At 33.0% G+C, this 12388-nt stretch overlaps 2 protein-coding genes across 2 annotated transcripts in view; one reads left to right on the top strand and one right to left on the bottom strand.

Moving 5' to 3' along the window:
• Window positions 1-12388, top strand: part of LOC105254371 (alkaline phosphatase) — a 213365-nt gene that overhangs the window by 112268 nt on the left and 88709 nt on the right. The gene's annotated exons all lie outside the window — the stretch shown is intronic.
• Window positions 2507-12388, bottom strand: part of LOC105250735 (caspase-1) — a 57336-nt gene continuing 47454 nt past the window's right edge. The window contains exon 6 of the mRNA XM_025409999.1: window positions 2507-4599. Coding sequence (XP_025265784.1) covers window positions 4289-4599 — 311 coding nt within the window. The 3' untranslated portion in view covers window positions 2507-4288. The remainder of the gene's footprint in view (window positions 4600-12388) is intronic.

Here is a 12388-nt window from a genome sequence, read left to right as displayed (position 1 = left end):
TATTTGACGGTTTAACGAATCGAGAACAATTTTTTCGAAATGGTGACAAGTGCTTTTCGCGTTGTTAATAAGGTCGAGCGATTTCTGAAAGCAGGTGATTGCTCTTACCATCGCGTCATATTTCACGAGCGGGATGACACCTCGTGTCCTCGTAGAGCTCGAGAGAAATGGCACTCTCGATCGAGACAAAACCGAAATAGTAATATCTGCGAGTGCGAGCGGAGTAGAATTTAGCGCACCAACAGGGGTTGTAAATAGGATTAAGATGAATGGTACCTTAGTTTACTCCTGTCTTGGAATGCTTCGCCATGTTGCTTTCATTTTCCGGAATTACAGCGGATGTACAGTGCAGATTGTGCCGCGGCAAAAGGGTGATTAGCCATAAGAACACGGTGCAGTTTCTCGATCACGATTTCTCGATTTTCCCGAGGATGGGAGCGGATTAACCCTCTTGTATTGCGAAAGTTTCTAAAATTATGTCGTCAGCAGCCGCGCGTGTTGCACACATAGTGCAACATCTTGTAACTTATCTTTTCGTGTAGTATATAACGAGACAATATAGTCGCCCATCTGTGTATATATATATATATATATATATATATATATATATATGTATAGAATTGATTTATTACTTTTAACCGTATCGAGTTGAAACTCGTTTCGAAGATAAAATACTGTACCACCTGCAACACTTCACCACAGGTTATAATTTGTCGTGAAAAATTTTTTACTTAATTGATAGTTAGTTATATAATTTTATCAAATAGAAATTTAGATAACTTCATTTATTGGGGTCTACGGTATTTTATTAAAATCAGGATATTTGGCTTTGTGTGAAAAAAAACATTCTTTTCTTTTTAAATATCTAAGAATTATGGAATTCGGTGAAGAGAAACAAGTATAATAAATTCATATATTTTATCCGTAAAACATACATTTTCAGAGAGAGATCTCGCGTGATTTATAAGATTACAAAATGCAACGGTTGCCGGGTTAAAAAAATATGTCAGAGCATTGTTTGCGGTAAACGAAAGTCGACATCTCGCACGCGAAAAAGCCATAGGAAGAGTTGACATTTGACGATATATGCGAGAGAAGGCTTAATGTCGTCCGGCAGTGAATAAGCTAAAATATCGAACACCTGAAAATATAAAAAAGCGATGTTGTCGTTTGCATGCAAACTTGTATCCCATCTACAAAGTGCAACCCTTGGATGCATCTATATCGATCGTATAACAACGACGCGATCAATCGAGTACCAGCACACTTCTACTTTACGTGGTGTATACTTCACAAGCGTCGATAAAGAGATGAAGGAGAGGCTTTCACGAAAACCGAAATCCTTTGATCGTGTTTGAGGCAAGCCATCCGCGCAGTTTCGAGCGCTCGTTTCCTCAAGAGCCTCACTTAGCAGCCTGAGGAGATAAGGTCGATTCGCAATCGCTCGAACTGCCAGTCCGGAAAGTCAAAACGGCTCGAAGAATTCCTTCGACAGCTGGACCCTTTTCGCGTCAGTGATTGAATCGTCTTCTTATCGTTTGTGCTTCGCTTCACAGTGTTTTTACGCTTATACGTGAAATGCGTTCCGATCGAAGGTTTGAAATTGCGAGCAATATTTTTTTAGATCCATGATAAATTATATTTCTAAAAATATTATATTTAGAAAAAAATACGTTGAAGTATATTTTATATTTCAGGAGAAGAAAAATAAAAATATTATTTTATTTCGCGCGAATTGTTTTACATGTATATTGTTAATCATTTTTTTCAAGAGACAAATATTTGTTAAATTATTTTATTATTTTCTAAATATTTTATTTTATTATTTTCTTAAATTTTTCATTTTAAATCTAAATTTAAAAAAAACAAGGAAAGAAAAAGAGAAAAATCTGATTTTGTATCGATTATCAAAAATATTTTAATTATGTATTAATATCACGCGATTATTTTACGGCCTGTTATTTCAGGAAAATGATTAAACCCATACATGTAAAATGCAAATAACGAAAAATATGATAACCCATTGAAAATATATAACAATAATGTAGAAAAAGAATTAAATTAAATGATTATATATTGTATTTTGGTTAAAAAATAATAGGTAATTTCTACGAGTTAACATTACCTGATTTGATGTTCTTTTATAATATCTGCAGTTCAAGGATATAATCTTCTTTTCTTTTGCGCTTATTTTCATCTTCTTTTTTGTGCACTTTAATTTATAATACTGTTAATTGCTAATTAGTAGCATAAATCTATATTTTACAGAAAAAATTATAAATATAAAATGAAGCAAGAGATTTTACCTTTTTCCAGATTTATTATTTGCAACTGATATATTGAAACGTTATGAATCTAATTACATACGGCAAATCAATCGCAACGCAATGCATCAACTTTTATAATATTTTTAAAATTCTTATCTCACAACATTGAATTTTTAAAAATAAACGAAGCACGAGATATTATATGAAAAGTCAAAAGTATATAATTTTGAAAAGTGGAAATGTTTCAATTTGATAAAAAAAAATCACGATATGTTTCGTATACTTATGCACGGCCATTTATACTCATTCTTACTTGTGATTTTTATTTAAGCGTTTACGGCGTTAGACATGTGTAACAACGCGATTAAGCCGCGATTTCCGCAATAGAAGTTGTCTGCATTATCGTTGTAGATCGATCTATTCGTGCATGCGAAGGAGATTGCAGTTCGCGATAATTCGCATCCAGTTAACGGCATAATTCGTGGATTCTCCACTTCTAAGACAAAGGTTAATAGCATATACGTAGTCTATACGTGCGTCTAATTCCTTTGACCACACATATCTAATCCAACGTTGAACATACCATCGCAATCGCACGCATTGCGTTTAATGGATCTACCGTTGATGCACCGCCGGTATGGAGATATAATTAATCTTCGCTGATTTCTCTTAATAAACTCTCGAGGCTCCCGTTCAGCGTTGTTATGTTCAGGACGGTTTCGAGAAATTTTCCTCTCGTGTAATCCGTCTTACAGAAAATTTAGAGACGTTGCAACGAATGTGTAAATTAATTTGGAAAACTTCAATCATTATCTCGTACTAGAACGAAATTTGTTTATTATTTTATCCGGTTATAGTCGATACATAATCGGAGCGAATTTAGTGAAACTGGGCAGAACGTCAATTATTATTATTCTTGGTTATTATGATAACAGCCTTTATCGCTCCCAGAAGCCCAGATGTAATTAACATATTAATTCGGAATAGTACAGTGAATCTAATTATGACAATAATTTGTGGCGTATCGCTTAACGTGTTGATGATTTATTTTTCTCTGCCAAACATTATCAACATTATGCTCTTTACGTGATATTGCATAATTTATTTACCAAATCAATTGTACAATAAACGCACAGAGCACTAAATAAGCATTTTCCAGATATTAGACAATCCTATAATATATTTCTGTTTGGTTTGCTATTTTGGTTTAATGATAACAGTTGTAATAGGTAGAATATTCTCTAACAATGTACATTGATAATATTAAATATTAAATAGATATGTTACTAATAACCAATTTTAAAATCAAACTTCGTATTTCAAACAAGAGATAATCTCAATGAACAGTATTTAAATATAATGGCAGTATAGATGTCTCAATATATTCGCTGTTTTATCTTGCCTGAATAAAATAACAATAGAAAGTTAGGTTTTTCAGTAAGCGACACGGAGGATACAATGAATCATCCTTGTTTACATTCGACAATCAATAAGGATGAAGTGATACACTTAAAAACACCCTTACAAATCTGTATCTCTTTTATCTAAATGGATAATTTATTTCTTTAAACATATCATATCGTTGAAATTTTTCTCCTACTTTCGATCTCAATTTTTAATGTATCTAAACTTCCTTAAATAATCAGATTTCTTTCTTTTGAAATTATTTAATTCATGCTTTGCTGGCCGAGCTTTTCTTTTAATTCTCCATCTTCGAAATTGTTGTCTGTTACTTATTTGAGGTAAAAATAGAAGATTATAATTTCTATAAAAATGCAACATATCGAAATCTTGTAAAAGTCATAAGCGTGAAAAAAATGAGATTGAAAATAGGAGCAAAATTTCGACTATATATATGCTTGATCGCAGGAAGATATAAACGTATTTGATGAGTCACTCGGAGATGTACGATCATTTTTCAAATTTGATGCATGGAAATAATTGAAATCAATTTGTCAGTTTCTGACGGAGAATCCATCATTCTTCCTCGCTTTCGAGAAACGCGAACGTTCCTTCGTGCTTTACGTTCTTTTTTCGCAAACCTGTGACTTCCTTCCTCCCGATACGTCGTCGTCGGGATCGTCCGGTATCGATGCACACTTATCGGAAAAATACACGAGCCGGGTCAACATCGACACAATCGACGGGATCTGCTTCTTTCCGTGAAATTTCTCGTTCTGCGGTACGTACGATTGATACTCGATGGCGACGCGACGGTTCACGGAGGTCATTAGGCTGAGTAGATCGTGTTTACGTCCATGAAGATCCAGTTCCTCGCAGAGCGCTTGTATGAACCAGGAGCCCACGTCCGGGTTACGCCAGGAGAAAAAACCTGAAAGAAACGCGCGGTTTACTCACAGGTCGGATAGTGGATTACTATCGGCTTGCAGTACGTAATGAGATACACTTCGCGAGACGTAGACGATACTTCTTGGATGGTCGAGCTCTCGATAAGGTGGATGCACCAGCGAATGACCCATGACCCCGTGTAAAAGAGAAGGAAGGTAATGTGAGACAGGAGAAATTTAATACCTTAGAGGCAAAATGTATATATCGTGTATATAAGTTAACACACAATGTTATTAACGTATTGATATACATGACATATTTTTCTTTTTAAATTTCACGTTAAATATCTAGATGCAATTTTCAGCAAAAATTTCCGGTCTTTCGATCTCATTTTTGCGGAAAAAAAATTGAAATCTTGTGAAAAATTGAAATCTCTCTCTCTGCAATATGTGATCTATACAATTAAAGGCGAATTTTAATAACACAGGCCTGCGAGGTTTTTTTTTTAGTGATTTCCGACGTAATTTTGTACGCTGAATCCGAATCTGGTCGCCGAATTTGCGTAGCACGTCATGTTTTTGAATAATTTGTAATTGAATGGCTCAAAAATCGTTATTTTGGCCAATTTCATGAATTTATTGTGGGAAACCAAATTTTTTGAAATATTTCTGCCAGTGGCATCGTATAATACTTTCGCCTTTCAAATCCATTTTTTATTATCGCCGCACGATTTTTTTTCGCTGAGATATATAAATATGAAGTTGTAAGAAAATTTACGTGAAAGAAAATTTATATAGACATCAATATGGTAGATCCGTGATCTTGAAATTTGGAAAGACTGACATATGTCAAGTTCGGTTGGCCAAAAAAGTATTGTAAAGAAATGTCTAATACAGTTGTTACACATTTTGATAAATTTTTCTAAATTTTATGCCTTTTTATTGTGATTCCATTCGCCATATTGGATGCGCCATTTTTAATTTCAAAAGGTGACAGAAGGTAAATATATATTTTTACCCTAATTTTGACTCGTAGTGAGATAGAGAAGTTGATTTAGAATGGCTTATTGGATTCTTATGCATGACCAGTCTTATAACTTGTATCTGAGCAAAAAAAAAATGCAGCGGTAATCGAAAAGGGATTCGAAAGATGAAAGTAAGTATTATACGATGCCATTGACAAAAATATTTCAAAAAATTTGGTTTACTCACAATAAATTCATGAAATTGGCCAAAACAGCGATTTTTAGACTATTCAACTACTTCAGCGCACAAAATTATGTTAAAAATCACTATTATATCTTAAAAAACAATTTTTCGCAGGTGTGTGTAATACTTGCTTTTCTAAAGCTTAATAACTTTGTGTGAATTAATTGAAGTTTATAGAGTCAAATAATTCGTATCGCAGATTTATTGCGACTTCGAGTTAACCCTGTCCCTAATAAAAAGTTGCGACCTCTACCAGGGCAATAAGTTTAGATTAATTTCAACTTTCACGCATATACACGAGCAACAGCGTACTCCGCGCTAATTGTGTTGCACGAAACAGGTATATTTTAACCTGAAATTACGAAGTTACTCCGGTGTAGCACTTAAACTTCTTAGGAAAGCCGCGTATCCTACATTTACATGACATCCTGTTTTAGGCCTCGCTTAATGGACGACGAGAATTAAGTGAAGCAACTTGGCAAAGATAGAATACGACATAGAATATGATATCCTTTATGAAGGAGATATTTAATTAATATTGAAAAAAATATTATTAAAAAAAGGAAATTAATATTTTTTTATATTAAACAATTGCTACTCTCTCTTTATTTGTCGAGCTCGTTTATTCGATTTTAATCGCTTGAAAATGCGTACAAACTTAATATTCAATATCTATATCGCTTTAAATAGCGGTTTTGATAACGATGTAGAGTCATCAGAGCGGAAACATAATTACAGGTTTCAAATTTTCAGTTCGAATCGTAATCCAAGCGGATTAAACGCGCGACGCCTAAAATAGGTCACTAGGAATAATAATTTTTGATATCGCTTACTTGCTCATTTTATCTTTAGATCCGCTCTCATCCCCACTGATGAATGTTCAATCTATTAGTTCAGATCAGATCAGAGTATTTCCTCTCCATGTGTATTACGTATAGAATGGAATTGCACTAGCTTCGATTGTCTGATCTAGGATTACTTTGCATACATTAGAGATGTGCAGGACTCTGCTGCATCGAAAACGGTTCAATTATTTCGCTTTTATCTTGCTTTTGCTCCAAAAGCTTATCATCAATTTTAAGCGCGCTTCTTTATTATCGATTTGATTTCCTCGCAAAGATGTTGAAAGCTACTTAAGTCGCATTTCATCATCGATTCTTCGGTCGAGGACGCTCTTAAATTGTACGATGTAATAAATAAACTCCGATACATCTCACGTTGTTGTTATAAATCGTAATAATTGAACAGTTACAAGCAAGATTAAATATTGTAACGATTCGAAATTCGTTGCGCGTAGCATTAAAGGCAGTAAGTTGTACGATCGAGGTGTCTTATAAGAAGAACACGTTGTTAGAATAGGCAAAAACTATATTTGCATCTGCTTACTATTCGAGAATATGTAAGAGAAATCGATTTCTTGATATATTCTGACAACGTGTTCTCCTTAAATGGCGTGTACAACGTGCGCTAGATTCTTGCCGCGGTTATTTTCACCTTGTGAATTTTATTATTAATATACAAAGTCTATTCTCTCCTCTCCAACGTGAAAATCTAACTGGCAACTATTGTTAAAATTTAAGCATATTAAATGGATGAAAATAAAAATGTGTTAATTAATTTTCAGATATCCAATTTGATAAGGAAATATTATTTCGCACTCAATTATAAGCGGATTTTACTTTAATAGTATTATTTAATTAAAAACTTGAAAATTCCAAAAATATATATCAAGTGTTAAAATTGCAATTAGAAGCAAAAAAGAACGTAAACTTTTTATATCATGATAATGCATCGACGAGAACAATTTTTTAATCAACGTAACCTCTCGCTTACAAAGTATAATTATCGATTACTTCAGCAGTTTGCGAGAATCTTGAGCGCAACGATGTAAAATTGATGTTAACCGGACATACACGTACTTGATGATGTATTTCCCGTATGTTCCCGTATAGCAAAGTGTTAAATACACGTCTCCCCTCCTATCGTTATCGGTATGTTAACTATGCCCTTATCTCCTACATGGTATATTAACGATGCCTTTAGCCTCGGACCAGTTATTCGCAAATTCAGAGAGTATTATCCCTATTATTATTAATAATATATGTACTTCCTGTTGGACAACACATACGTATATTACAATAACACGCATATATGTGTACATAAATACGTAATTTTCTTCCTTGTGAGGGATTAGAGAGAATTATTCATGTGCATTTATCATCGCGTAATTGTTATCAAAGACAGAAGTGACTTTTCTGACGAAGACGATTTTTCTGAAATAATTTTTAAAATTATTTACCGATTTACACCAGGAGTTATTAATATTGAAAAAAAAAAGAAAAAAAAGAGATTTTTATATAAATCTATCACGTAATATTAGTACGTATCCTGGATAAAATTAACGCATAATTTTTTTCACTTTTTTTTAAAATCTGATGTTTAAATTTTAACGAAAAATTTTAAAGAAAAAATTATGCGTAATATATGCGTAATAATCGTTACATTCTGTGAAATAAATATGTATGTTGAAAAATTATTTTACGTATTTTATTTATTCGTACTCAACTTAATCTGGAAATTAATCCGTTAATATCGGCATGTCCTGATTGTACGACGGATATAAAATTGCATTAGAGGAAATGCTACATGAACTGTTATATCAGGTATGCATATATTTTCTGTTTTGCAAATAAATTCTGTTTATTGAGCTTGTGTGATGGATAGGATATATATCCGCAAATATCATTCCGTAAAATACACATGTATTATACACAAATTCTATTTACATTTCTTAATTGGTGCGGCGGATATCACGAGCAAAGTTGGCAATAGTAAATTTTGAGATAAATTTTGCGGCTTATTTTCGGAAGTAAACTACTTCTCATGGTTATATTAAATCCGACCTCAAAGCGAAATTGTTGTTATTTTGATATATGAATGTGTGTTTTGTGTACGTGAAGTGACTTTTACGACACTTTGAAATTTAATTTAAAATTAAATGATGGAATTTAATGGAACAAACATGCTTTTAATAGCTTTTGTTTATTACGTTAACATCACACGATATGAACACATGTAGAAGAGGTATATCGTATAAAAAAAGTATATAAAAGGTTTTATATTAAGTTTGAGATACGATACGACGTGCTTTGATATCAGTGCGATAATTTTGACGGAGTTCGTTGACAATCGACAGGTATTTTTCATTAATTCAATTTCGCACAATTCACATGGCGCGGTATGCTTTGTTGCTACGCGAAATTCTCCAAATTGTCCAACAATCTGCTAACCTGCATTGGTTTGCCGCGTTCCTGTATTCCTTTTGTTCTTTTGTTTCTTTATTCGCGAATTGCCGGGCTGCTGCTCGCAATAAATCAGCGCTACTGCAATTGTCCGCACCATTCGATTCTGAATTTAGACGAATCTCAATTTGCAATATTTTTCTTTCGTACTCATTCATATTGTTAATATCTGCGTCAGATTTGCAAAGTTTGCACAGTTATCGCGTCCAAGTTGCGTTTATGATCATCTCTTGCGACGTCTAATTTTTAAAATAATATATAATGCATATATACATGTAAAAAGTATATAATTATGTATTACATGTAATCTTTTTTTTAAATCGCTGAATAGTAGTATTTTTATTTGCCTCAAGTCGTGAAAAAATGATTGAAATTTTAAAGCGAATAAACCTTTTTAATGATTAGCGACAGGACTTATTTCGACTCCTTAAGATGGATTTTTATCATTTCCTCACTTTTTTCCTTACTTTAGACATAAACATAAAAATATTACTATAGTATTCAACAATTTAAAAATACACAAAATTATTTGTATAATATATATTATATTTTTTATACCGAAATCAATCTATTTTATCTATCGGTAAATCTATAAATAATGTAATAAATTGTATTACATGAGTCGCACCTTTTGGTTGACAAATAATTGCAAAAATTGACTAGAGAATTAATTGAGATTTAGAACAGATTTATTTGCAATATTTTTGTTGGCCAGTTAATAAATATAACATTGAAAAGGATATAAAATTGAAGAGAAAAACGGGAGATTTGCTGTTTTGCACATGAATCGTGATGAAAGAAAGGCAAAAAAATACACATGAAATTTGGCTACAAATAGAATGGCATTAAAATAGCCGCTTGAACGAGCTTGGGTATCCAGTTTGAGAGATGTTCTTGTCTCTGCAAAAATGACGATATTTATTTCATATTGATATCTCAGATAATCTCAACATGATAGCTCATTTTTATTTGAATATCTTTTTTACTGGTGACAATAATAATAATAATAATAATAATATAAATGCAGTAATAAATTGTCAATATCGATACCATTTTATATTTCACTTCAATGTTTTACAAAAACTTAAAAATTTTTTCCTATCGAAACGTAGACCATAAATATGCTCGCAAAGCAATTCGTGGTTTATTTCGATTCATTGCACAATGCTTTCTACATATTTTATATAGCAACAGCTGCGTGGTTTCGAGAACGCAATCGTTGAGAAATTTCATTGTTTCAGATATATTAAGGATTTATTTCTTGTAGATTCACTTGTAGCTTTGCTTTAAATTTATGTAGATCTCTTCTTTCGGTACAAAAATATTAGAAAACAAATAAGAAGAAAGATCATAGTTTCACGCAGTATTTGTTTTATTAAATCGATTTTATCTTAATACAACATTAATATATTTAGAATTATTTAAAATTTTATAAATTTTAAATTAAGAATTTTTTTAAAATTTAGAGATAGAGAGAGAGATTATTTAAAAATTTGCTTATATATTGAAGCAATTTTCGTACGCACGATAACCTTCGCGAGGAGGGAACTCGATTCTACATAAAGATAACGGAGCGGGGAAATCTTAAATAAAATCTTGAAAAATGAGTTGTTGTAATCATATTTGGATTATATGCATACATTGGATGTGGCTCGATTCTCTAGTATGCGTATTACGTGCATGTATCGATTTATCAGCTGACTGATTGACGTCCTCGCGTTCGAGAATGTCAGGCTGTTGTACCATCGACGTGCACCACTGTCAACACAAATTCTCGCACTCCATTAGCAACTACAGGTCAAATGTTTGCACGCAAGCGGAAATCGCGTGAAAATGTGCGCGTAGCATTATACGCCGCTACTGTCGTCGACACTCGCTTAACAAATCGCGTTTCGGACATTTTTTTCGCACTTGATTGGATGATTTCGAAAGTAACCGTCTTCGATCTTGTTGAAATCTAGTACGTGAGATTACTCTTCTTTTCGTACTTAATCGAAAATTCGTCTTTGGAAATCCTGGAATTGCGTTCGAATTATAAACTATGCGAAGCGAACATCAAACGGGCTTTGGAGGAAGGGAGAGCGCATAATAATTGGTATAATAATTGGAAATTTCGCGGCTGGGAAGGGGGATTGGCATTGTGTTGTAAATAATATTAGTTTACATTAGTTTACATTCATTAACGAGTTTTAGTCGGGGGAGGGGGAGGGGGTGTAATTGAGAAATTGACATAGATTATCTATGCATCACGCGTCCGCGTAATCTGCATTATTCAGAAATAAGCAGCTTACGAAACGCTATAGAAACACGTAGAAACGGATGCGTACAAGAAGAACCGCTTAACTCGCATTCGCCATATCCGTTTATTGTTCAGAAATCGAGGATACATATCTCGTTAATATATCTGATATCTTACGCTCGACGGAGTGTGAAAACTGGCATGCATTGAAACGCGATTTCAATGCAATTATCCCCCGAGATTTCTAATGCTATGCAACCGTTTTGGAAAGGCCTCTCAGTGAATAAGCGCGGTAAGAATTATAAAAATGAAAATGATACGTGATAGATATGCTTAAGATGTGTCTTCACGATGTAACGTATCAAATTTGAAGATAGATTTCTTGGCGAATCTCAACAAAGATTCAACGAAGAATAACTTTTTGACATTAAAATTTAATTATTTGAATCTTGAACAATTTTGTATATTTTTATGAAATAGAGGATTAATATTTTCTAATAAATCTGGTTGATTTTCGAAGCAAAATTCCGCTAGAGGAGAGATTTTTTTATTAGATATGTTGACGAATTTGACAGTTTGAATTATTTTCCGTTTTATACACGAATAAATTTGACGATATTTTTGATTTATCAACATTATTTGATATATTCTTGCAAATGCAGGCCTGCGTTATATGTGCTAATGATGGTTACCTAAAGGCTTGAAATCTGAGTAAACATCCTCATTAACGAACGCCATATGCGAGGCCCTTCATTATTTACGTAGCCTTTGTTCAAGCGGTAATCGTCGCTTTATTCTTTTCAATCATAGTCTTGATTAATATTATCGACACTCCTTTATGCTTCTATTCATGATTTCCACGAAGAATTTATTATTTTACAACATAAGAAGCAGCTATGACAAAATATTAACGTTTAATTTTAATATTTATTGCTTAATCTTTTATTTATTCCAACAAGTTTTAATACTTTAAGCTTTCCTTATTTCAGTAAATTAAATAAAAAATCATGTCGGGAAGCATACAGTCGCCAACCGAATTATCCACGCGCGAATAATCAAGAGCCCCGACATCATATATCCGAC

The sequence above is a fragment of the Camponotus floridanus genome, unplaced genomic scaffold, assembly GCF_003227725.1.
Source record: "Camponotus floridanus strain SB8 unplaced genomic scaffold, Cflo_v7.5 scaffold3, whole genome shotgun sequence".
In the NCBI taxonomy this organism is placed as follows: Eukaryota; Metazoa; Arthropoda; class Insecta; order Hymenoptera; family Formicidae; genus Camponotus; species Camponotus floridanus.
The sequence above is the reverse complement of the archived record's forward strand: the minus strand, read 5'-3'. Positions and strand labels throughout refer to the sequence as shown.